Source organism: Ischnura elegans, chromosome 2, assembly GCF_921293095.1.
Source record: "Ischnura elegans chromosome 2, ioIscEleg1.1, whole genome shotgun sequence".
NCBI lineage: Eukaryota > Metazoa > Arthropoda > Insecta > Odonata > Coenagrionidae > Ischnura > Ischnura elegans.
The window spans coordinates 109,042,817-109,070,165 of NC_060247.1; the positions used below are offsets into that span (position 1 = coordinate 109,042,817).

General features: G+C 39.1%; 2 protein-coding genes across 2 annotated transcripts in view; one reads left to right on the forward strand and one right to left on the reverse strand.

The window, feature by feature from the left end:
* LOC124154333 (TWiK family of potassium channels protein 7-like) overlaps positions 1-2,996 on the forward strand; it is a 93,057-nt gene extending 90,061 nt beyond the window's left edge. Inside the window, exon 4 of the mRNA XM_046528004.1 lies at positions 37-2,996. Coding sequence (XP_046383960.1) covers positions 37-497 — 461 coding nt within the window. The 3' untranslated portion in view covers positions 498-2,996. The remainder of the gene's footprint in view (positions 1-36) is intronic.
* On the reverse strand, positions 2,696-25,612 carry LOC124154335 (myosin regulatory light chain, smooth muscle). The gene is made up of 6 exons (XM_046528005.1): positions 25,506-25,612; positions 22,875-23,114; positions 8,356-8,478; positions 6,560-6,699; positions 3,801-3,849; positions 2,696-3,122 (listed from the first exon to the last, which is right to left on the reverse strand). Exons 1-6 carry the CDS (start codon positions 25,524-25,526, stop codon positions 3,015-3,017), a joined length of 681 nt encoding a protein of 226 aa, XP_046383961.1. The 5' UTR covers positions 25,527-25,612; the 3' UTR covers positions 2,696-3,014.
* Positions 25,613-27,349: the final 1,737 nt, after the last annotated feature.

Genomic DNA, 27,349 nt, shown 5'->3' on the forward strand with positions numbered 1-27,349 from the left:
TCATTTCGAAGTAATTAAATGCTTCTCTTGTTCCAGAGGAGCCCAAATACATGCTCATCTGCACTTTGTACATCCTCGTCGGCCTGGCCCTGACGTCCACCATCATCGAGCTCATGAGGCGGCAGTACGCGAAGTCCTGGCGCCGCATGAAAGAGCTGAGTGCGCGGCTCCAGTCCCTGTCCGCACCCTTGGCGGAGACCCTGAGGCGTTTGGGGGAGCAGCAGAGAGGCGCCGGGGGCGGTGGGAGTGGGGACGGTGGAGAAGACGGAGGCGGAGGTGTCGGCGTGGACCTCAGCCTCCTGCAAGACCTGCGCGACCTCCGCAAGACGCTGGCACTCACGCGACTGGAGGCTAAGCTACGCCTCGGGGGCGGGAAGGACGGCCAGGAGTGGCAGGAGTGGTCCGAGGTGGAGGAGGAGACGGCCCTGATGGGCAACAACGCGCCAGCGCCCCCTCAGCCCATCCTCCAGATCATCATCTACGAGACCTCCGTCTAGCGCCTGTCGACCGTCCCTCCGTGCCACCACCGTCCCCGCGAACAGGGCCGGGGCGGGGCTGGAGGGACTGCTGAATCCTCAGTGTCCGGACACAGCACGGAGGACCTTAGTCTCGGAGCCGTGGGTCCGGTACCGGGGTTTAAAGGACCTATATGGCTCTCCCCCGCCTCGGATCCACGGGTGGCTACCGGTTTATCAGTCCAGAAGTGATTTGGGGGTCACTGAAACCATTTTACCCGTATTTCGGTGGTGCTGTACCCGTGGATTGGTTCCGTACATGACAAGAGCTGTTGAATCCGCGAGGAATTGGGGACAGGGGAGTGAATTATCCAAATGGCAGTTCTCTGTCTCAGTTTCCAGTTCGACTCCCGGCGCATTAGCCAATTTGTAAAGAGTGATCTCTCGATCTTGGCTGCACATGATGTCATCCAACTATTATTACCCACTAGTAATACTTATAGCGGCTTTCAATTTTCTCTCCGTGCCATCATCCCCACGAACAGACTAGTAGCACTCAACCCCGGGATGTTAGCCCAGAGGGACCCCGAAGCTGGAGGCTCAGGACTGGAGACAGAAAAACCAAGATGAAAGACCCCTACCACGGACCCCGATTGGACTCCTAATGAACCAGTTTATGGCTGAATAATGACTGGGTAACTCAAAAATTCAAACCAGTGGAACTATCTCTCTATGCAGCTATCTTCGTGAACAGATCCAAAGTGAAGCAGGAGAAAGTTGCATCCTCTAGGTTCAGGCCCAGTGGGGTCACCAGCTCCGTAATAAGGACTTCCGGGGTATAACCGTGAAAGTGTGTTTTAGACCCCTGCCTCGGAACACAGTCCAGCTTCAAGCGTAACTGACCACGAATGAAGGATGGTCGGTGACCAATGGTCACTCAAACCGTAGATTTCTCGACGTAGGGCTCTTTTTAACTCCTTTTTGAAACTTGGGTTAAGTAAAAGTGAAGATTCAGGTCTTCCGTAGTTGAAAACCTTTATTCCATTTTTTTTCTTTTATAGTAACTCGTGGTAAACATTGCGTTTTCGATAAACTATCATGCGTGTAGAGACTGGATGATCTGAATCTACACTGTTACAAGACCTTTGCGTAAGAGATTGCCTAAGCTGTCAATGATGATTTTGTGTTTCAGTTTTGAATCAATTTATGATTAGGTAACTTTAAAGAGAGGCAAATGTGTTTAAGAGGGTAAAGAGCCTCATAGTTTCACACTTTTTTGTGACGTCATGACGTCATTGTCATGCTTTTATCATTGGTGTGGCAGAAGTGATGTATACGTTTACTGCGTCGTTCAAATTATCGTTCGTTTACTCCATACTGTGATGCCAATGTGAATACTGTAACGCGATTCAGTGACGTAAACACTTCGTCTTACGAGCCACGGAAATTATCACGTACAGAAGAGGGATGAATGTTTTATTTGGTGTGATAGCCTGGTAACTGCCAATTGCTAGTCATGGTTAAAACTTTGTTTTAACGACCTGAATTGGATCCGCATACTTCATGGTCCCCTGCTCTCCAATTCTCCTGCTCATATCTGTTTCATTTGTGGCGCTCATTTCCAAAATATATTGCTTAGGCTTTCGTAGTTCAGGTAGATAGGTGTGTGTTACCTGACTACATAGGGACTACTTTTAGCCACGATGTTTCTTAATGTATTTTTCAGCTTATCTCGTACACTCTGCCCATTATCCTGATTCCTCCAAATCAATCGGCCCCTTTCCTGCAATGACGCTACACTTTAATCATTTTTTCTTTCACTAGCGTGAAAATGTTCGTTCATAAATTTGCGCTAGCGATAGATATCTTTTTCTGTATCTATAATGTTCTTCAGTGTTTCGATGTTTCCGATGTTTGCTGTAGCTACCTGTGATAGCCGACCATAATTGTTCACTGGAAAAACCTCTCTGGCTTCTGCTTAGAAAATGACTTTTTGGGAGAGATAAGAAATAAATCTAGTCACCTAGTCCTCTTTGAAGCGACATAAAATATCGTTTCTGTGACTATTTTGAAGACGCATATTATGTGTGCAAATGATTTGTGATATCACTAGCGTGTTTGAGCATGTATTTTTATTTTTTTCCTGTTTGATTAGTCTTTGTTTATTGTTAAGACTTTTGAGATATAATGAAATATATTATGATACCTTTGTTAAAAATAGTACAAATAAAAAACGTTCATGTTTTTGAATAACATAATGATTGTTACCACAGTTTATATGTGTATATACATATAATTCATCAAAATAGCTCCAGTCAGTTACTAGGGAAGACATTCCCATGACGATCCACGGATCGTAAATATTTGAGCCTTCCTGTATCCAATTCCTCGTTGCTTATTCATAGCCTTTGACTGACATGCATATCCTTTTTTTTCTAAACATTCATTCTCTATCCGCATGCCAGATGTTTACATTTTACATGAGTTTAGTAAAAAAGAGTATCTAAAAATAATGTGATCGTGGAGATAATTTTATCAGTATGAGAGCAGAAAAATGATTCACTTCTTCTTCCTCAGACCACATAGCTTTTTGCAAAATTCTACGTAGTCGATGTAAACATTTTCACCCCTGGCGTATATTGGGGCGTCCTCCAGAGCCATCTCCACCTGAGGTGAGGAAAAAAATTAATTTAATATCCTAGGATGAAAATTAATGTTTTATATTTTTTCAGGTGATACTTGTTTTACGGCCAATGCGGTAACTGCATTTGGCAGATTATGACAAATCATCTAAGACGATGTCAAAGAAGATGCTTTATGAAAAATAACGAGCTTTCACGGATTTAAGGCTTACAAAATATCCTCGGCAATGATGCACGATAATTGGTATAATGATGTATGATTTTTAGCATCTACATAAACCCAATGGCTGCGCAATAATGCCTACTATAGGGTAAAATTGGCGTTTGGATGAGTTTTGTCACAAACACACGGAAAAGAGGCAGCAGATTTAAAATTATATAAGCCTTACAATATATTTCAATTTTTTTAGATGATTTTCCATGCAATCGATGGAAAATTTGGTGGTATTACTGACTAATGCTTATAAATATGCTCAAAAATAATATTGTCCAAGCATAGCGTAATTTAAGCTATATTTTTATGTCCGAATGATAACTTCAGGCTTGACTACACCAGCCGATTTTTTTCCCTGTTTACCTAGTACCTATTCATGAAAAACTTGCAACATGAGAATAGCATTATATGTATAGTATGGGTTTATCTCTTTATTTTCAGATATATATCTGGGATATTAGCCAGTACCTATTGGACGATGGGACTTACCTCCTTTTCTGTGAACTTATCTCCCCAAGTCATCAGATCGTGCTTAATGCTGAAAATAAATAAAAATGTATCAAAATAATGTTCTAATAACAGCTATAGGACAGAATTTACACTCAATAAGGCAAATTATATTCATGTTAGTAAATCCTCCAGATTCGGTAAGATAAAAATGCATTGACAGATTATTTCAGTGCCAATTAGTATGAATGTTTTTCCTGAAGATTTTAATAACCCTTTATGATCTCAATAAAAATAGCAGTATAATTATTCCTGGTAGTAGTGATACCTACCACCGGCAGGTTCATAAAAAGCGATTTACTATGAGTTGACATTGGCCAAGGAATGATATTAATTTTCATTGATCGTATTTTTAATGTTAATAGATATTACCGACTGGGAAATTTGGTGATATATCAACAGCCTTATGTATAAAATTAAGAATTAGTTATTTGCTTGTTTTATGCCTGCTAAATTAGCATTTATAAGTTGTTATATTTCAATTTTGGTGTATAACCAATATCCTTTTCTGATAGAAGAAGAATGCTAAAAGAAGAGAAGAACATGATCCCAGGGTTACTGGTGGTTCATCTGTAGTACGTGAAAACGTTTGGAAAATAATGAATGATTTAGGTACATAAATTCACGGTGAACTCAGAGATATTTTAAATGTCAAGTATATTTGTTTTTTCGTGTGCTATTTAGCCTCCATCACATTCCTCCTCCTATTACGACCGTCGGCTGTGTTCGCCATCAAATATTTCTGTAATATATTTGAGCCGTGGAGATATTGCGATGGCATCCAAGAGGAATCCAGGAGCATGGAGAGGTCTAAAATGGTAATGTAATCATATGGTTTTATCTGATGGAAATTTCCATCACCGGATTTTACCATATTTCCCAGAGAATTCATTAAAGAGCTCCCGCATTAAATAAAATTCTATAGAATGAAGCTAAACCTTTTCAATTTCAATGAAAATTTAATTCTCCGTTTTCCGTCTGCGTGTATCTTCCCAGGATGTTTTTTTCGTAGAATACATAGTCCATATTACGGTATTATCCTCTTTCTGTACGTCAGCTTCTTTTTTTTATCCTTTAACTTTCCCTGCTTATAGGTGAAAGGTTAGCTTCATGGTCGTTGCCTTTTTACTCCAGACTGCTCCTGAATATTATGAATAATTTTCATGGAATTAAATAAACTTCCTTATTGCTCGCATATCTGGCATTAAAAACGTTTCTCTGAAATTAACAATTTTCGTGTTACAAAATTGTGGACAGTGGTTACAAAAGTTAAAAATACGTTATAAAGTTCTTTTATTTCGATTGTTATACTAGATACCCTTTAAAAATCGATGGTTTCAGGCTTAACTTTGTGAAAATTCAATGTAAATAATTAAATAGGTAGAATACTTTTTCGCACAATTTAACAAAACAAAAACTACAATTTCTGTCCCTGAAGATGTCGCCTCTGCGACGAAACCGGCCGACTTATACAAAATTGAGTGAAAAAGTACCATGCCTTTTTAATTCTTTAGATACCCTCTGCCTTGCTCCGTGGGACAGAAAAGTTTCGTGTGTGGTCAAATTTCGAAGCATTAAACAAATAGCCTCGGAAAAGCTGAGATAGGCTCCCTCGTGAAAAGGTGCTTTTCATATTCATCGAAGAGAATTTTGACAGTAACATGGAGTCGATTAAAATTCTTGAGATCTCTTCACGATGGCGAGGTATTTTTTTAATTTCCCCTAGATTGTTTTGGATTCTTTTGAACTAACTTGTCAATATAACCATTTTGTGATGTCTTTAGGTTCCTAATAATTAGGTTTTCCGAATTACCTCCTTGGTCCTGGCGTATTGTAGCAATGCATCCTCATTCGATTTTTTTTTACCGCTTGGCTAAGTGAAAAGTCGTTAATGGAACTAGTTAAGTGCGTCCAGACAGATGGCAGGAAGCACTGAACTAGTGACTAGAAGATAAATGACTTATTATCCACGAAAAATCGCTGGGTTTTTCTTCTCCTTAGGGAAGTCTCTCCTTTCCATAGAAACATTAATCTGTCGTTTCGCTGGTAGTGGCCCACGCTGTCTTAATGACAGGGTTGAGATTTCGCTATCTTATCTCTTCCGTCCCTATCCTCACCCCGGAGGCTCGGTGGGCTCCTTATTGCGGCGGCACCTCTCTCTCTTTTTTCCTTTCCCTCCAAACCCCACCCCGGTGTGACTGGGCGTATCAGTTAAGGTACTGGGTCCCGGCCCCAGGGGTTGTAAGCTCCAGCCCTGGGTCCTCATATGCTGACAGATGACAGCATCATAAAAAGTATGTCTCACAAAATAACAAGAAAACGTTAAATTCGAATCAAAAATAGTGTTAGAAATGTCCATGACTGTGGGTGATAACTACGATAAATTTTAAAGGAAGATGTTCCCTCAAAAATGGATTTTTTTATACTGGCAGTTACCGAGTATTATCATCAGCAATCATCAATCCTAAGTTTAGGTTGACGTAGCTCCCCACTCAATTTTCCTATCGCCTAGTATTTTAACCCCTAATTGTTAAAAGCCGCATAAAAGTATAGAATTACGTTTCAGAATTACAGAAATGGATATAAATGTTCATACACTGATAAAAATGGAAGAATTTCTGTGAGCATTTGTTTTTGTAGCTGTACGATCTTCGGTTTAAAACTAGAAATACGTCCTCCTGAATTAAAGATAAATTGAGCGGGAGTGGTGATGCTTCCTCCTAAACCTGCGAGTACTCAACTGTTCCTCGTTGATGAGGCCGGAGTCGTCAGAGTCCCAGGATGCGAGGGCGTCCAGCAGCGTCTCTTCGGGATCCAATTCCACCGTGCGATAGCCGAGGAGAATCACGAAGGCGTCGAAGTCGAGAGGATTGTACATTGCCTGATGGAATGGAAAAAGGAGAGGCGTGTGAGATGTGAACATCCGCTGTAATAAACATTGTTGCTAGTTTTAATTATACCGGGACTAGCCACGGTGATAACTTTTACGGGAGTCACCCGCAATGCAAAAATCTTGCGAAAATCCAAAGAGAAAAAATCGTTCACCTTGACCAGGATTCGAGCCCGGATCCCCCGATTTCCGGTCAACTGCTTCCGGACCGAGGCGTATTTCCTCCCTGTGGATATTTTGTGGGCACTACCGGACAAGGTGGTATGGATTGCTGAGCATATGATGCCACAAGCATTCCAAATCCTGCGCACAGCGCCACAGCCGGAGAGCAGGCCCGGACTTAAAACACATAGAGGTGTTCGCTCTTGACTAGTTTTAAGTATACCGGGACTAGCCACAGTGATAGCTTTTACGGAAGTCACCCGCAATGCATAAATTGTGTAGAAAGTTTGTACAATGCTTGTGCATCCGGGTTCGAATCCTGTCCAAGGCGAATGAATACTGTGTGGATTTTTCGCACGATTGTTGCTAGTCTTGTGCCATAGCTAATTTTGAATATTTAATTCAATAATATTATATCAAATTAATATCGCCATATTCAATCTTATTGTCAGACCCGCGTAGTTGTTTTCCGATTGATTGATATTGATGCGGCAACAAATATTAACAGTCACATAAATTTCCATAATATAGAACATGTCTGGTCCAATTGCTTTTTTCCGGTGTAACTTTGGCATCAGATGAACATAAATAATAATTTTTCTCCCTTAAATGATTCGTATGATCAGAGGAAAAGCTACCTCTACCCTAAGTCGGTTACGGGTAATTGATTATACGTGTCTGAATCGGGAATTTTCATTATTTTTATCGTAAGAATAGTTAAATTATTCCGTTATAGAAAAATTTGTATACATTGTTCATGACCTGGGAAATTATGCTGCCGTCGAGAGCTCACCGATTTTTTTTTAGTTTAGCTAACATACATTAGTTGATGTAGGTAATCCATTAAATATTTCAAGAGCAAGAAATACGTATTTTTTCTGAACTAATTAAGTGCTACGCAAATTCTTACCTCACATATTTTTCTCGGTAAAATACTTTGAAGTCATTTTTCTTTTACAATATCACGACTCTGCGGGAGATTAAGCGTGGAGCTATTGTTGTTCTTTCTATCCATCTACCAGTGCAATCATATTTCTTCAGTTTTTTTATTTCACACTTACATTAAGTATTAAATCATAAGGTGTGCTAATTTAAAATACTTAATCTTAACTTATATTGAACTTTCCCCGCCACCAGAAAATGTATTCATTATATACGCAACAATGAGTTTTTAATGATTTTTTATGGAAAATACTCTTAACAATTCATAAAATGAATGTAAGTATCACTAACGTTCAGAAAATTGGCAGAGAAAATTGTTCTGGTGTGACAATAATTTGTCCGTTAGAAAAAGGAGTTCATCTTATTTTAATTAAATTTTTGTGTGTGTGACGGGATATTTCCATATAATATTGGATGAAACCGGTGAGAAAAATTGATAATTTCAAATTCAATTAGCCTTCGTATTTAAAAAAATATATGCATGATGTATGTATGAGATGTATGTAATATTATACAGACTTTATGTTCATAGCATGGCCTTACTTCTCCCAGCATGTGTTCGAGGTCTCTCTCTGGTATATCTGGCCGTCCAAGGGAAGAATAAGTCATCCGTAAGTCCTCTTTATCGATGAGACCGTCGTTATTCAAGTCCAATAGGAAGAAAGCCTGTGGAAAATGTAAAAATTATGCATTTTAAGAAAAATTTAAATTTCCGTTAAAATTTGGCGGAGAAATTATGAGTGATGATTTCAAATTGATGCGGCGGCGATGATTAAAAGTCACATAAATTTCCAAGAGAGAAAAATCAGCTGGTCCGGTTGCATTATTTCCCGTGGAATTTCGACAACAGATGAATATTAATTTTTATAGCTTAAACGATTCGTATTTTTAGAGAAAAAGCTACTCGAACTCGGGAAAAATAAAGATAAAAAGTGAAAGGAATAACCGCCCTTTCACTTTATTATAATTCAGTCATAACCGAAAGCATAATACACTAATGCATGCTCCCAATTATCACTCAACTGATGATTCCCCGACATGCTTTGTACCATTCATATATGTCCTCACATGACTATATTTATGTAACAAAATTTTAATTTATTTCAATCATTTCAATTTTATTCATAAACTTTCTGTCATGTTAAAAATTGTTTACCTTTCTTATGAATTTCAACGGAGTTAATGGCCGTGATAATACGGGAGCTAGGTGAAATATTTATAATCTGATTTATTATTTCTACATACGCTAACCGCTTTCATTTTTTCAAAAATAATGTATCCGTTTTATATAACTATTCTTAGTCACGCAGAAAGGTGCGGTCTTGTTGAAAGTTGGTGAGCGTTAAAGGAAAATATATTGTTGTATAAAGGAAAACGCTTTGCGTAGGACGGCTCACCTACTCTTAAGCCTGAATCACACGATCATACTTTCCATCCCATACAATGATAGCTCAAGCGATAGGTTTTCAGGGACCAAAACAGTGATAGCTAGAGGAATCATTTTCCGAATCACACTGTAATTCCCACCGTCCCTTTTTCCATCGCTTTATTCCGTTACTTCCCGTGTTACAATTGTCATTTAGTCTAAATCCAAGCGTGGCGTTAGAATTGCTTTTAGCGGCAGTTCGTTCTGATTAACTGATTGCTGGGATGTTTTCAGCTACGGAAAAAGGGAATAATTGAGTTATGGAAGAAGGGATGCGATTTCCATCCCTTCGTCCATCGCGGAAAAATGATCGAATGAAAAGGTCATTTTTTTTTCGCCATCATTGGAGCGATTGCTGGAGCTGTCCCTCGGAAGAGATGGAAAAAACGATCGTGTCCATTCAGGCTTCAGCGATTCTCATAAATGAACTTATCTCACTTGCCATCCACAGCTAGCCATAAAAAATGCGTATTTCAATCATAGTTTCTTATAGAAGATATTCAGAAAGCTACATAGTAACCTTATCTCGGAATTTCTCCGGCGAGATGTTGAGATATATTTGCTTGAGAGTCAATAATTACTTTCATCTTCATTTTCGTGGTTACAGCGGCCGAAAAAATGTTAACTGTTTACGCATTATTACCATCTTTAGTTACGCTCAGCGGACCAGCGTTAAAAAAAATCGCGTTTTGCATTTTTCGAGCTTTGAAACATGGTACGATGAGTGAGGTCAAAAATTACCAGCCCACAGCGAGGGCGGCATTAGGCTTATATGATGATGAGAGAGGGAACTTCAGTGTGCAATTAAGTTTACGAGAAAAGGAGGAACCCTTAAATTACAACTTGCGCAGCGGTGGAGAGGATAGGTTGGGCGGGGGAAATGGGGTAAGAGGTGGGAGGGGGAGGAGAAGTGGAAGGGGGAAGGAATACCGTTGGCACTGAATGACTGCCGCTTCGTGCTCCTTTTGCACGTCAAGCGGGGGAAGGAGTAAGAGAAGGAATGCGTGTGACTCCTCGGAATGGGTAGGGAAAAAAAAGAAGAACGAAAATAAAATACTGAGATTGAAGGGAGGAGGATAAGGAAAAAAAAGACGAAAAAATAGAGACGGTTACTTTAGCGAGAAGGAAGGTAGGGATTGGGGGAGTTGATGCTCCCTAAATAGGAGACACACTTGACGTAGCTTCCGTAACGTAATATTTCGGGATGGATCTTCAAGGTCCGTTGCAACCGTGGTCCGTGACTAGCCAGAAACCTTCCGGTTTCGGAGTATTTCCACATTCCAACGGCTGTTGCCTTCCTATCGGGGTCATGGGATAACTTTTCGTTTGCCATATTTGTGCTATGTGGTTCATGAAATTTTATAAAGACATTTTTAATATTTTTTATAGATTTCAATAGGAATGTCAATATTCTGTATAATTGTCAATGACAATCATCCTTCTTTGAGAACTCAATATTTTACAGTAAATAGTAGAAGGAATGAAATGCTCCAACAGAATAACTGAATAGAATTTTTAGTTATTAGTTCTCTAAAAGGTTCGTAAGCAAGCATATATGCATTATAAAGTAATATATATTGCTGCATAAAATAGCCACTAATACCAAATTTGGACAAAAATGGACAGAGAAAATTACTAGAAACCTTCTATCATGAGATAAGTACAGAATATAAACTATGTACTTAAGTCTAGTAGAGCATGAAAAGTTTTTGTAATGTTTGAAGAGGATTCAATTGATCAAAATTTTAAATTAAATCTATTTACGTCTGATCACTTCTCAATCCTTTCTTTATGTATTGATGCCTGGCTTTTAGTTTTTTAATTCTAAAGCACCTTGGTTTTATAAAATGCAATGACTTGACGCATTGAAAATACAGGTATATGAAATAAATTTGGCAAGAATTATATGAGTGATCAAATCATATCGTTCCAAATGATGGCTTGAATCACCATCGGCCACTTAAATATTTCGGTAGCAATAACGCGTCGATTGAAATATCATTTGTATTCCCGATACGCGTTTTATCTTTTCAAACGATTGATCAATCAATGAAATCAAGGGAGTAATCATTTGAAGAATATCTTTTCTAGCATAATGAAATCCGTCGACGATTTCGAGGGGGAGTCAGCACAATTACTGATACATGTAAATTCAACAAAGAATCTTTAGACATCGGAGCGCGATTCCATTTGCTGAGATGTACAAAAATAATTGCATTTAAATTCTAAAAATTACGATCGTTTTTTTACAATCACAATAAATTGTTCAGTAATCATAAAACCATAGTAATACTGATTTTTTTCTCATCAATTTACCAACAGATAGTGAATGAAAATTTTATTGTAATATTTCAGCTTGTGAATTGGATAAACTGAGATGAAAAGTTGATTAATTCGCTTAAAATGAAATATAGTGAAAGAGCGACGCCCGTCTCCTGTTCACCTCCTCATATAGCACTAATTGATATACATTTGTGTGAACTAATATAGCTTTAAAATGCGTTATAAATAAATAGTGAACAATCATACCTAATGTGTAGATTTAATTTTTTATAAAATCAATATCAGGTTGTCAATCGTTATTTGAAGTTCGTGAAAGTGAGGTATTAATAAATGTCTCGATTTTATTTTATTAGTAGGCTTTTTTTTATTTTAGGTAGGTAGGATTTTTATTTTATTAGCAGAAGACTTATCGAAGTAAATATGCCTTTTGAGCAAGATTCCTGCATTAAGTAACCACATTAATGGAGTTAAATGATAACTCAGCCTTTACCCTCAACTGCCGAGAGCTGGAGCATAAACGCCTACCCCAAAAGCTTGCAAGGTGATGCGTGGTGGAAAAAAATAAATATGAAAAATAGACCCGCTATATCCACCTCCACCCCCTCCGGCGCATAAAAGTGGAAACGAGCATGAAGACATCCGGTCCTCCCACGCCACGCGTTTCCCCGCGCCTCCAACCAAACCCTCCCCCTCATCCATGCGTGCTGTTTTCATTTTTATTCTGGATTTTTAATTTTTGGGGAAGCAGGACGCGTGCTAGGGGAGGAGACAAGTGTGCCGGGTTATTAATTCCCACCCCGTCCCACGCAAACTACCGTCCCCCCTCGTGGAGAACATGATTTTTATAAATGATAAAACATACTGAAAATTAAAACAAAAACAGGATTGAGCAAGCTAACTCTCCCTCTCTTGTAACGTTGGTGAAGCGTAAGAGGTTTGTTTGGAAATACTCGCTCAATCAATGATGTGCATAAAAATGGGAGAATTTTGTTGATTTCAAGGGTAGCTAATTTTCTTTTTTTATATACAGTTCTTTAAAACGTTACGACAACGTCTTCTCAACCTCGATGACGTTGTTAATCCCTCAAAGCTGCCAAGTAATTGTAATTGACTGACATTTTAAGTGTTGAGGAAACTGTATAGTTCTCTGAGGATGTAACTACTATCCATGATTGAAAAATTTTTATCATGAACTAAAAAATTGTGGCATTTTTTAGTGTCCCCCCCCAAAAAAATTTCTGGTAACCCCCCCCCCCCCCCCCAGAAATTCCTCGAACTTCCTCCGAACTTATCCGCAGAACTTCTCCCGCTAAGGACTTTTCGCGCTAAGGTTTTTCGCGCAAAGGATTTTCGCGCAAAAGGCCTGTAGCAAAAAGGCCCTGTCTCGCAAAATCCTGTCTCTGGAAAATCCTGCCTCTGAAAACCCTGCCTCTGGAAACTCAGCCTCTGGAAACAGCCTCTGAAACAGCCCCGAAACAGCACCGAACCAGCCCCGAACCAGCCTACCTGCAATCCAAGACTTATATAGGACTACTGCGGAGGAATATTTACTCCTTGGCAAGCAAGGGGAAATCGGTGCTAAGGCCTTAGTATTGCATTTTGGAGTGAGAAGTTTTACCATTGTCCTATCACAACACTCTCTCCCTCCAACACCTCACCTCAGTATCTCCTTCCCCTCCATGTGTTCCAATGAATATCCCTCTGATTCTACTGATGTCTCCAACCCAGAAGTTGAGGGGAAAATTCTGGCTGGTATGCGGTTAACTCAAACCCAGGGACGAGGTTTTGCAGAGCAGCCTGTCAACAGGGGCAGTGGCGCAGCAGATGAATTCGCCTGGCTACCCCTCCACTCCCTGTAAAAACCCCTCCCCTCAAATCGTGTCTTGTCTTGCATAGGCAACTCTCTTCTGCTCGTGGCCTGGTCGGGGACACATGTCTAGTGAGACATGGCAAATTTAGAGCAATTATTCTGCTGGTATTTAGCTGGTAATGTTTCCTTTGGGATCATGAATTACTATCATTGTTTTCTGTAATACTTCTGATTTTTGAATACTCTATTTTGAATAGATATCGAACGGTAATAACTCGTAAATTATTTTTGGCTACCTTTTTCTTGTGAGCTGTTTTTCTTGTTTGTGGAGTCTTTCCCTGATCCAGCTTGTGACCGACGGTTGGAGTATTTCCCTTGTCTGGGCCTACGTTAAAAATCAACTAGATTTACGACGTAACGTCACAAAATCATGATTATAAACTGTAGCCAAGGTGGTTGGATTATTCAATTGGTTACAACCGTTTGGGTCCGTTAAGATTTCTGGGAAACTTAAAGAAAAATTTTTCTCGGCTGCACTTGAGATTCACCTGGCTATTCTTTTCAACTGAATGGGAAATTTTTTTCAATGAACTGTACGAATGGGAGCCTATCGAGTACTTTACCCAGAGTATAAAACTGTTTTTTTCCTACCAGAAAAATCAAGATTCCCTAATTGAATAATATTTTCTTAAGTTTTCCTTTGTATCCAAGTGAGTAGCTTCTTATACTCACTAAATCATTTATAATCTTAAAAATGGGAGACTTCTTTCGATTCCATGGGGAGCTCATTTTCTTTCTTTTCGTAAACAGTTCTTGAAAACATTACGGCAACGTCTTCTCGCAACAAAAATACTTGATATTCCATAAAACTGAAATCGTCACGGAACGTTATTTCGCTAGCCGTTCTCTCCGCTTCGAGTTAGAATTGCCAGTTTCCGAGCTCCAATCCTGCGTCTTGCGAAAGACTTTAAATCCCTGGGTCAGCTTAGCAATGACTGTCAACCGCATTTCAACAAAACTTATTTTTATTGGTCAGTAAGACGGAGTTATTTTCCAAAAGACTTTCATCTCTTTTAAAAATTCTTCCCCTCAAATCTCAAGAAAACCTGGGCAATATAACATGCACAAGTTGTCAGTCTTCGAATGCATCCCAACCAGTACATCAAGCACATAAACATAAAATAGCTCTGATTCAAAAGTTACACTCTTTTAGCTTGATTTTCGGTTGATGCATTGCTTAATGCTTTTTATATGTTTTCTCCGCCCTCCCTTCTCAGACTACCCATCCGTGCGATTTAATTGCTCAAACGGAAACTCCCCCACTCTTCCTCCTACTTCGTCTTATCTCGGCCAGGTGGCTCCACGGTCGTTTTCCTTCCCACGCTCTCCAAGGTAAAGGATATATTATCGTTGCCTTTATTTTGCTTCCTTTCGAGATGGGCGGAAATGGCCAAGTTGGAATTGGGACGACTGGAAAAGTGATACAGCAATCCACTGACTGCCTGCCCTCGGTCAAACATTATCTCGGTGGGCTCCCCTAAGAGAATGACCACGCCTACTTGGGTTTCACGCGATACCATGACCTTCTGAGCGATCATGGCGGAGAGTATTTCGCGCTTTCGTGTGTAATTCTGTTTAAAATTCCAAGACGGCCGGCTCTGGACGAATTGGTAGCCAATTCAAGCGGCACTAAAGATGTTTTTCGGGGTACGTAAGATATTTTCCTTGTATTATACGAAAAGCCTCGATAGCGGGGTTCTGTGATGTTTTGGGAGTTTTTTTCTGTTTACGTTGTGTGCAAATATTTCAGCTCATTTTATGAATAGCTTTCTGTTTACTGCATAATCTATTCTCTTCAACACCCATCAAACATAACCTTACGTTCGAGATCAGGTAACTGTTACCTTTCGTGGTGTACTTTTCGAGTTCTACGAGGAAATTATCTTCAGAGCTACAAAGAATGGTAATTTTTTGCGCAGTTGACACTAGATCCTCTAATTTCCCAAGATATTGTTATTGCCTGACATTTTAAGGGTTTGGTAAATTGTAAATTTCTCTTAGGGTATTGCGTCTACCTGTGCAAAATATTTTTATCGTAAACTAAGAAATCTTAAAAATAAACAATATGCTAATGTGGTTGGATAGTTTCATTAGCCACAAAACTTTTCGTCCATTATGATTCGTGGGAAAATTGGAGGAAAATTATTGTCTACCACATCAGAGACTAACCTTACCATTCTTTTTCACTGGATGACCATATTATTTTAATAAATTGTACGCATATGTCTGTCGATTGCTTCTCCCAAAGTATAAATTTGATTTTTTTATTCAGGAAAAATCAAGAGTCATTAATTTAATTATATTTTCTCAATATCATCTCTTATCCACAGTTTTTGGGCTGAAGTATTCATTCAATAATGGAACAGCATAAAAATGGAGAACACTGTTGATTCCAGCGGGAGCTTATTTTCTTTCTTTTGGTATACATTTGTGGTAAACGATACGACAAAATCTTCTGATCTTCTCAACAAAAATTCTTGATACTCCGTAAAACTGAAATCGTCACGAAACGTTATATTCGCTAGCCGTTCCCTCCGCTTTCGAGTAAGAATTGCCTGTTTCAGTGCTCCTATCCTGCGTCTTGCGATAGGGTTTAAATCCCAGGGTTATCTTATAAATTACTGAAACCCCACATCGCGTGCCCTTCTGGCTTCCTTTCGTAATTCTCGAATCGTGGCGCGATTATGGGCCTGTCTTGCTCGCTATCACCATCGCATTCAACAGCAACAACTTCTCATTTGGTATAGATTTCTTATGGAGGGTGCCGACGGCTCTTTCTGAATTATACGAGTGGCACTTTAGTGAACTCGATGATATCTGGAGGGCGGCGATCGTATTTCTCAAACCATTATAAATGAACTGCGGAAAGTAGAGTAGAATTTAGGAAGAATTTCGACGTTAAAAATGTGATAAATTCTTAGTTACCATTCATTTTAAGCATCACATGGATTTATATCCATTGTTTGAATTCATATGAAATTTGTTTTATGTACTTGAATATTAGCGACTTTTCTGTTGGTGACTATTTAAGTTCCCTTATGCTTTTGCGTATACCTGTGTAAGTCGCATGGAGTGGGTACCTGTATTGTTAGACCGCAAGTCATACAGAATTAAAAACTATTTTCATCGTAACTTAAGAACTTTAATAGCCTCAAAGTATTGGTATTTTGTGGCCATTCCCATCAAATTGGTAAAAAGTGAGAGGGAATACGTGAAATTTTTCGGCATAAAAAGAATGTGTTTCGTAAATGAGTTGTTATTGGAAAATATGCATATTAAGTCCCATCACTCATGAAATACTTGAAATGAATTCATTATATCGATTTCCTAAACATATTTAGACTCTTTTAAACACCTCCGTAAAATTAACCCCTATATGTAGTTCCCTAACTTATAAAACGTCCTCATGAATCCCCTATCGGTGCTTTGGTGATCAAGGAATAATTCAATTCTCCACACCAATTGTAATTTACGACTAGCTTAACTTTTTCTGTAAAAACCAATAAAAGTGTACTCTGGGTTTAAACCTTATAAGTTTGTAAGTAATTTTCGGTGATAAAAACTTAAGCCACAGTTATAATAAAGTAGATACATACAGTTTTCAATACTAAAATTCTTTTAAAGCTGCCGACAGGCATTTAGACCTTGCCAGAGATTTTATCGTGAACGATTTAAACTTAGCAATAGAAGTGGGGTACAAGTCAGTTTTTATTTAAATACATCATTGCCGCGTATTATTTTTTTATTCATATGTAGCGAGGCCTGATGTATATCAAGAGTCGTGTCTTAAACTGAATGAATTATGGGATGGAGAGGGAAGCATCAGAAATAATCCAGTGAAAACACTCCGCCGCTGCGCCGAAGATGAATAGTCCTGTGCCTTAAATAGTTCCTGATTCTGGAAATCCGATTTCAAAATTTCTGGTTTTATGCTTGTAAGAACTGGGATGCCGAAGTTCTACCGCAAGTGTGTCGCGGAGCAAGAGAAATCATTTCACATCAAAACAATAATGAATAATTTTATGTTGCTCACATATTTTTGAGCAGAAGTAAATATTATCCGTACAGATTAAGTATTCCCTTTTATTTATCCTTCAATACTTCTGGAATCTTTATGTCACTAATCGTTAAGGAAAATATTCAATTTCTTTCTCCCTCACTCTCACAATGAAGACTTTATAAATTTTCCATCTAGGCTGTGTATCAATCTGTTGACTTTTCTCCTCGTAAGAATAAATATGATTAAAACTCTAAAACAATTTTATTTAGACCATTTTTGACGAGAAAACATTTTGATTTGGAATCATTTATTCTTTGTTATCAATAAATGCTTAGTTTAAAATTAGTTTTTGATGACAGCAATATGGGACTGCAAAATGTTTAGAATTAATTCTAGGGGGAGATTATAATTAATCAAAGATTGATATTCGGAATATTATCCAAATTATCTCATGTGCCATTTTTATATAGCCAATTCAAGGGCTTTGATTTTTAGCGCTGTTTGACGTGAAGACCTAGTGAAGTATCACGTGGTATATTATAGTTAAACTTCCTCTTCACGCAACAATCCACTAACCTCCATGCCTTCAACGTTTGCACCCATTGGTACTTTACCTTGTAGTCCTGTATATACCTGTATTAATGTCGCCCCGCAATCCTGTATTATACATGTGTTGAATTTTGGATCGTAACCTCTTCTAAATGCCCAACTTCTAACATTTTTCCCCATTCCAAATCCATTGATCACCTTGGATGATCGTCAATGCTAGAGGGTGAACCCGTATTCATTACACGGTAGTGTCCATCGTCGGATAAAGGCGCTTGAAAAAAACTGGTCCTTTAAAAACTACACATGAAAATCGATTAAATGTTTATCTTTTATGTATTCCTCTTCTCCTCGTATTAATTCTTAACGTATCGAACCAGACAGTAAATCAAAGTATTATTTTTAAGTCCCTGGTGTGCTTGATAATTACTCGTAAATATTCGTTGATTGTTGAATCTGTTGAGAAGGATAAGGGGCCATGAAATAAGGAGGAAGAAACCGATAACTCCATTTCAATTTAATTTCATGAATGGCGTAAATGGGTCAGAGTTTCTTCTTTTTGAGATAACCCAGAAATGAACTATCGAAGCATGCCGCGGTAACATTCAACTCTTCGCGATCTTCCCTTGCGTGATAATTTTTGTTCGATCGGCACTTCCTTCGCTGCTTTTCCGCGTCACCATGCCCTCGGCCTTGCATTCCTCCCTCCCAAAGTGCGCGCGATATCGCCCCGCGATGCATTCGCATTCGCTTCATCGGCGCTGGGCAGTCAAAGGGGATGAGGCCAATGGCGTGAGTCACGCCAAGTTTCTTTCCCTTCTTTTCTCGCCGTTTTCTGCACCAAAGCCTCATCTGGCGAAGGTTCCGCAACCGCACTTGATTTTCTCGATATTCTCAAGGATAAATTCAAGTGCGCAGTGTCCCGAGTGGCGTGCGTGTTCATATTTCACCTTATCCTTTGTTGCTTACCATCCTCGGAAAGAATATTGATTCTCGCCCATCGTATCCCTCTACTTATGAGTTTGTCTCTAATTTCAAACTCAAAAATTTATTTGTTTTGATCGAGAAATTTCGTTTGCCTTTAATGTGCATTTATCAGGTACTAACTGTCAAAAGGTCATCGTTTTGAGCGTATATATCTTGGTGGCAAATTTATATGAGCGCATGACTTCAATATGGGCATGCGTAAAGTATAGCCGTTAAAGTGTCCAATTCCTTGCGCATAATTAATATTCTAGCATTGTTGCCCGCAAGAAATTGCTTCCTTCGCCCTTGAGGCGCGGAATACATTTGAAACGAGATGAATTCGATAGGTAATATTACCTCTAATGTAAATTTCGGTTAACAGAACCATTATAACTATTCCCTAAGGAGTAAGATCAAAATACTATAGCCAGTGACGAGCGTGGCCGTAGCGACCTTTTTGAGTCCATTTTAGTACACGGTAAGTGACAGCACATTTAGTGGACGATTAGAGAATTCTCTATTGAAATATTTCTGTATTTGATACAGTTTAATTGCTCAACGTACGCAGCATGGATTTGCAATAAATCCTCTCGGACTCATAGTCATATCACAAGGATTTCCATGTATCATTGTTATAAATATTGATTTTATTCGGTCGTTATTCTACTTTTTTCAACACAACCACTTCAAATAAGATTAGTAACGGGACATTCCTAAAAGATAATTTCCGGTGACAATAGGAAAAAGATCAAATTAGAGGGAGATATGCAAGATAGGTAGATGGAAAAATGCAAAATGCGCTCTTGAAGAAACACAAAAATCAGAAATTTCCTTAAGAAAATTGTAAAGACTCATTTTTTTAATGGACCTCTTTCTTTGGACGAAAAAAGTTTCCAAACAACTTAAAATCAATTTTTCATTTAATTTCTACTCGTATTTAATAAGCACCGCGTGAATCAATATGACAACTTCAGCAACATGTTCAGAGTCAACTTGAGACCTGTTGAAGGAGATAATCGTACGAAGGAAATTGTCGTATCGAACTTTACCTTTGAGACTTCTTTTGTGTTTTTGTACAATTTTCCTGACTTAAAAATCATTATACTCTCCCGTAATAATAAGGCACACTTTTCTCTGGAAACTAAAAATGTTACTGCTTAATATTCGACTCGATTCCATTTCCTTCAATTACCAACCTTATTCCCTTCTGTTTTCTCCACCAAAAAAATTCTCGCATATCAATTTGACGTGGCGTAATCTCCTGATCAGCGATTCGAAATCGAATACTTTTTTGGTAATCTTTATGAGCAAAAATATAGAGAAATGCTTCAATTTCAATCGGCTTGGTATGGGCGATTGAATTTGAAACTATAAGATATTTTTTAGTATGTTAATCACTAATTTTTCCTGTTTCATTCATCAGCTATTTTTATGGATACAGCAAAAACGCTAATTACTATTTACAGAATGATAAATCCAATGCCATAATTTTTCCCAGTTAGCTCACTTAAAGCGCCTGGCGATATTCGCCGCAATCTCTACATTGGCAAACAATTTCTTCGCTCCTACATTACACGGTGAGTACTTAACGAATAGATCTTCATTAATGTACTAAGAATTAACGCAATTGCAAACTCTACAATTATTGCGAGGAAACATTTTTATTGTTATTATGATTAACCCTTTCTCACCTAGAGCAGCTTCTGGGAGAAATCAAATTTCAAGACTTCCCATTTTAAATTTTCTGCTCAATTATAATTATTGTGACAGCTACATATTATTACAATACATTTTTGATGTTACTTCGAAGCAACATACAATGGGTTAAAAGAATAAATGATATTGCAGGAGAAATCTAACCCAATCCTCGACGGTCCTATGTCCGCATCAAAGCCGCAAAAGGCGGATTGAACTGCATGTGATACTGCCGTTACCCCTTTTGTGACCGAAGTAATATGAAAGGCCAAACGACAAACACACGTAGCGCGGAAAAGACGGGCATGCAGCGCACCGTGAGAGGGGTTAGAACACAACCAGTAGGTATATTCTACGCAGATTCAGTATGCATGAGCTCCTTTACCTGAGTGCTTCCTGCTTGTAAAACCCTAATTATGATGCTATGAACCCGCTCAGGTAAAAACCACGAGTATAGTAGGCTCAGGAATGTCACAAATTATGGTGACTTAGATGTATGCTGTTGAAAAAGTTGAATGGCATTAATAATTTATCAATATAAGTCTTGACCAGCAGGTATATATATTATCTTTTTTTTTCAGAGTTTGGGAAAATGTTACCTCTACTTAATGCTCGGTCGGCGTTAAGACAAATTGTCTTCTTCAGGGCTAAGACTTTTTAATGAAAAACTTGGATTTTTTAAATTAATAAATACAAACAGTCCAGTCTTTGAAGATAAATTGTCTTAGAAGAGCATATGTGAACATTTGTGAAATATAATTTATGATTAAAGACTGAACGGGTGGTTTGTCCCAGTATCTCTACCCTAAATAGAGAAAAGGCTGTAGAAACACCGGCTGGGAATCAAATTTATATGATGATTTGCCTAAAACTCAAGGCAAGTAAATAGGAATTAGTAATTTCACAAAAAGTAAAAACAAAAAGGAAAAAAATCCCTTTTTCTCCGTATTCTTTGTTGATCTTTATCGCTTAAATTTCGTGGTTTGTACTAAATCCTGGGGGAAAATTGGAAATGCGTTCCACCAATCACCTCTACTTGGTTACTGTGTGTCGAATTTACTTTTCAACACGGCGCATCACGCCATTGGGCACTACTCACTTGATCTACAACTACATATTACCCCGCCATCAGCCTAAATAGGCGTGCGATGAGGATATTTTGAGGGTGTACGTTACGCATAAAAATGAAATGCTCTAACTAAATTACGCCCAGCATTTATTGAAGTCCATCATCGTGCGGGGGATAAACGAACTCCCATATCTATACGTTCGGAAAAATATCTCTCTTGATTAATCGTTTCTGACGGACTTGGAAAAGTAGTGAGATTCTAATATGACGTTCTCCTTATCGCTCTTAAAGATATCCATTCTCAGTACTCAAGCAATCTAAGCCTAGCGTGCCGCATCGGAGTCTCTATTGGCTCCTATCCTAATTCGCTAAACATCTTCGTAACGCTGATAGGTCTCTATTCCGAGCCACTTGCCTCTTTCAACTCCTTCAGTCACAAAATTACGCCTAACATTTATTAAAGTCGGTTATCGTGCGGAAGAAAAACGAATTCCCCTACCTATGCGTTCGGCAAAATATGTATATCTTAATTTACCGTTTCTTTCGGACATAAAATAGTAGTGGGGTTCTAATATGATGTTCTCTGTGTGGCTCTTAAAGATGTATCCATTTTCAATTTTTTAAGCCATCTAAGCCTAGCGCGCAGCCTACGAGTCTCAAGCGGCCCCCAGTCTAAACCCTGAATCACACGATCATTTTTTTCGTCATTTTCGAGTGACTCGCAAATGATTGTCGCCGCCAATTTTTTACGCGGCCACTCCAATGATGAGGATTCCCATCACTTTTTCCATCACACGTCTGTTCCCTTTTTTGTCGCTGAAACCGACACTGAAACCCCATATCAGCCAATCAGAACGCATGGCCGTATGGAGCGATTGCAGCGCAACGTATGACAATCGTGGGAACGACATAGGTAAACATAAACGCTCTACAATGTACATCGCTCGCGTCGCTAAAGCGTCGCTACATATTCTCGTGATGCGGGTCCCATAACAACGAGCTATGATATCGGAAATGATGCGGTGAGCGATGGCGGGAGGGACCGTGCCATTCAGACAAATGATCACTCGAGCGATCACTTTTCCTGTCGCGAAAAGCGATCACTCGAGTAGTCACTAATAGGGGCGGAACAAATGATCGTTTGATTCAGGCTTAATTCGTTTTACATCTGCGAGGCGCTGATGGTTCCCTGGTCCACACCACTTGCCTCCTTCAACTCCCTCAGTTTCTTGTCGTCGATCTCCTGCAGGACGTCTTCTTCCCTCTCTGGCACAGGTGGTGGTTGGTAGAAGGTGATCACATCTCCCTTGAGTCTGTCCGCCTCAGACGGCTGCTTCAGGATGGACTTGGGACCCTCGCCACCGCTCCCCGCCGCACCCGCCTCCACTCCTCCAGCGCTAGGGGCCGCATCGCCACTGCTGCTACTGCTCGACTTCTTCTTCTTGGTCTGAGGCGTCAGAAATACAGTCAAAAAAATGATAGAAAGATTCGTGAAATTGCAATGAAGGATCAAGTCATATCTCAATGAAGGACGTAGGTTCGTAATATCAAGAGGCGTTCCTACGCAGAGTCATCGATTTAACAAGTTAAAACTTATTACGTCTATAAACAATACACTTAAATGGATAATCAAGCTATGAAACTGATCTTCCACCTCTTAAGCAGCCCAATTTTTGTCCAATCTTTCCTTTTTATTATACTACCATAGTAAATAGGACCATGTCGTCGTCGCGCATATTGGAAAATCCAGAACCCAAACACAATATTGTAGGATAAAGACTTTTCCTTCTCCAACTTCTATTACCCTAATAATTCTAGATTTTATTCAAATAGCCAGGAAATGTATTGTTTATAGGCCTAATTAATATACAATATTATTAATATGTGTATATTAAGGCCATTTGTTTAATTGATAGATTGATAAATCCAAATAAAGCAAATAAATGGATATCGGAAAAGCATTTAAACGTGCAAGAATGTGTATTGTGGATCTTTGAAAGTAAAACTCATCATTAACTGTCCGTCATTGCTCAAGAAAACTTTTAATACCCGTTTCCGCGATATGTACGCGCATCAAAAGGCGGACCGAAAGGAAACCAGAAATAGCTGTGCAATTTATCAAGCGTCGTGGGACCGCATGTCCATTAGGTTTGATGTCGGAATACATCTATCAAACTTAGCGGTTGTACTTAACGAAAATTCGAAACGGAAGTGGGGTAAAAATATAAGTATCATACATATCATACATCTAGTTGAGTAATCGCCTGAAAACTGGCTCCTATATTCTCCCATCTTTCATGCCTCTGGTGGTTTTCTCGCTTCTTCCGCCAGCGTACTCACTCGACTTTTCACTTAATTTTAATGCTCTCGGATATTGATGGAAATTTAAGGGGCGTACCTTTCTGCAAATATCCCTGTCTTAACATTCGACACGATTCTATCAATCATCATTAAATGGTTCCCATGCGTAAAATTCCATTACGTTGTATTGCGGGCCGGTACTGGTGACGAAGGGTTGAAGTCATCACCATTCTAACTGTATGTTCCGGACTCGAATCCCGCCGGTGGTATATTTATATACAAGGCCTAGGTGTTTGTGATCACTCAATCATAATCATTCAATTCTCGTATGTGAAACGCCTCAATGCACTATTGTGAAGTAGTTTGAAATGAATAATTATGAATAAGCCAGTTTTGTCCTCGCCTCAATTTGATGGATGATAATTTTGGATTGAAAGAATAAAAAATTTGACATTAAATAATTTTTTTTACTTATCAAAAACGCATGAGTTGATTAGAGGAGCAGTGTCAGAAATTATTTGTGAAAATTAGTACTGTATTTATTAATCATGAATAAATCAAGAAAAACAAATGGTGAAATATCGATGGGGACGAGAATAACAACGTTGTCTCTCACATGACAACGCTCACGCCATTCATCGGTTGAGTACACCGGTTGGTCCGAAAAATATAGCGAGATAAAAAGTACCACGTTGAAAGTATAAATTTTGCGCATGTTTGTTATTTCCTACGTAAATTAAGGAGTCAATATGTATCAAAAATTTCCTGTGATAAAAGACTTTTGAATATCTATTAGGGTCAAATAATGAAAGATGAAAAGATACTCAACGCACAACAATAATTTTGAATGGAATGTGCAATTCGTGCACAATAGCCAGGAAAATAAAAAAATAAGTATTTTTTATTGAAATACTCGAGGAAGTTAACGTTGAGATACGTCCTCCTATTTTAAGTTTTGTATCTAGCTCTGCAAAAACTTGGTTCGATTGGGTTGTCTTCTTGAACGTTTCTTAAAGGGATCCTTCGAGCAAACACATATACTCGTATCTGAAACTGAAAGTCCTTGGAGTTCTAAGCTACACATACTTAAATTATGTGGCCTTTTAAGTATATTATTTTCAATATTTTTTGTACAAGAGAAGTCACATAGGGAAAAGTTTTTACTCGTAAATGTAGGATTATGAAGACAATCCTCTCATAACACCATCAGGTTCGGATAAGGTTGTATTACTTGACAGTTAAACGCGGCCTTTATAGGGAACTATCTTCCGAAAAGTTAGATAATCACCGAGGTAAAATATAGTTATCACGTAACCGCTTGCCTAAAGTCATTATGAAGTCAAAAGAAGGATCCAAAACTTCTTATAAAAAATATCACGGAGTAAAAAAAAACTATTTCAAAGTATTCGCAGGAGGAAGATTTCAAATGAAATTCCTAATGGAAACTTCCTCCGCGTAAAACTTTCGAAAAAATAGCATCAAATCTCCTAGAGATAGAATATTTCGAGGAAGACACTCAGCTCTTGATGGCACATACCTTCTTTTCGGAGTCCGCCATCCTCGCAGCCGGGCGTTTGGACACTCACTGAACTGTTCCAGGAAAACTGAACCTCAGAGGGGACCTTCGTCATCCTCGGGGAGTCCTCCAGCAGTTCCACAGAATCTCCACCCCTCCACTCCCTCCATACCCTACCCCTCGTCTGGAGCCCCCGCCCCCTCAGCCATCTAATAACCCTTACTGCCACCACCACCACACTCCCCAGAAGAATCCCCACCACTCTCCGGATTCGTGATCTCCACCCCCACTCCGTGCCAACCTCGTTCCTCTCCCTACTCGGTTCGTAAACCCCTTACCCACCCACCTCTCCCGTATGCATATCCCTTCCCATCGCGAGAACCCTTTGGGAGGGTGCGGGGATACATATTTTTCCCATCCCCCGCCCACTCGTCTTGAGTTCCACCCACTTATTTCACACAACCTCTCCTCCGGCGACAACCCTCTTCGGAAAATGCCACAAAACGGCAAAAGGGGTTGGCAAAGGATGTGGTTTTTGGGGGCGGGGTGTAGCAAAGAGCCGAGGGTGGGAAAGGAGAGCTTGTGTGCGTGCGTGTATATGTTGGTGACATCAAAACCCTCCGGCCCGATCCGCTTTCCCCTCGCCCGTGTCTAAATATGGGCGGAATATACTTTTAAGTGGTGTCCCTCAAGGCAGCGGCCTGGGTCCTGTGCACCTGTGGAGTTTGAGCGTGGCCGCTATTATCGACGTGATTATCGTCGCGAGGAGAGATTGACGGAGCAGTGATAGGCGGGGACTACTTGGAATGGGTCCACTTCATATGTTGCCTCCAAGGGAAGTTTTTGGAAACATTTTTCGTGGAATTTTGCATTTTCGGTCGACGGAGACGGCAGGAATGGTGAGTGAGGCATCTTTATCACCTCATTTCCCCTTAATAGGGGGTTCCCTTTGACTAAACCACCGGTGGAATCCACCTGGAAATGCTATGATTGGATTCATTTTTATAAAGTTAATTACCACTCATGGTGTGATAAGCTTAACCATCCTTCTCCGTAATTCTACCGTGCAGGAAATTCTATCGTTGAAAACATTTGATTTATTTACTTTATAGATCATATCAATAATAAGTCACGGATATTAAGCGTATCAAACACTTATTTAAAAAACATTTTCACAGTAAAATATGATTTTAATATAAGACAAATTATCCAAATGAAGTAATAAAAAGCCGCTTTGGGAATATTAGTATATAATTTTATCCAGGAAAGAATTTTGGTTAATAATAGTGTATGCATAGGTGTCTCGTCTTCAAATAACTTCTTTCACGTCAATCATAAGATGCCCATCAGGCAACCATGTTCAGTCACCCATGCAATATCTCTTGTTCCTGAGTATAATTTTATTTTCTGGGTGAATGAGTCTTCTTTTTCTTATTTACGGAGAAACTGTTCCTGGTTTTCTTCCATTTTTTTTCGTAAACATATTTTTCACGTAACGTAACAAAACGTAAACATGATTTTCAAGTTACTTGCGAAAATACTTCAAATTAAATGGAAAATATTGCAAAAAACTTTGCTTCATTCGTTTAGTGGCCATATTCCTTTAAATCTGAGCATTTTATTCCTCCTTAAATAGCTAATATCATTCCATTTCACGCTATTTTTCCTGTCTAGGAAACTCGCGGAAACCTTAGAACTCACTTTTTCATCAACTCTGTTATTCAAACAGTATTAGTTGAGCGAATTCTTTCCTCTTAAGATCATATTTTCCGGAGGGTACGGAGTTGGCTTTACCCCCATTCGGAATGAATCACCACATGGCAGAATTACAGGTACGATTTATTATGCATCATCGCATTCCCAAA

Excerpts from the sequence above, each read along its gene's own strand:
- LOC124154335 (XM_046528005.1), bottom strand. The coding sequence starts at position 25,526 with ATGGCGGACTCCGAAAAGAAG. Across the intron at positions 23,115-25,505 it reads TGGCGGACTCCGAAAAGAAG|ACCAAGAAGAAGAAGTCGAG; the intron begins GTATGTGCCATC and ends CTGACGCCTCAG. Across the intron at positions 3,123-3,800 it reads ATAAGTTCACAGAAAAGGAG|GTGGAGATGGCTCTGGAGGA; the intron begins GTAAGTCCCATC and ends TCCTCACCTCAG.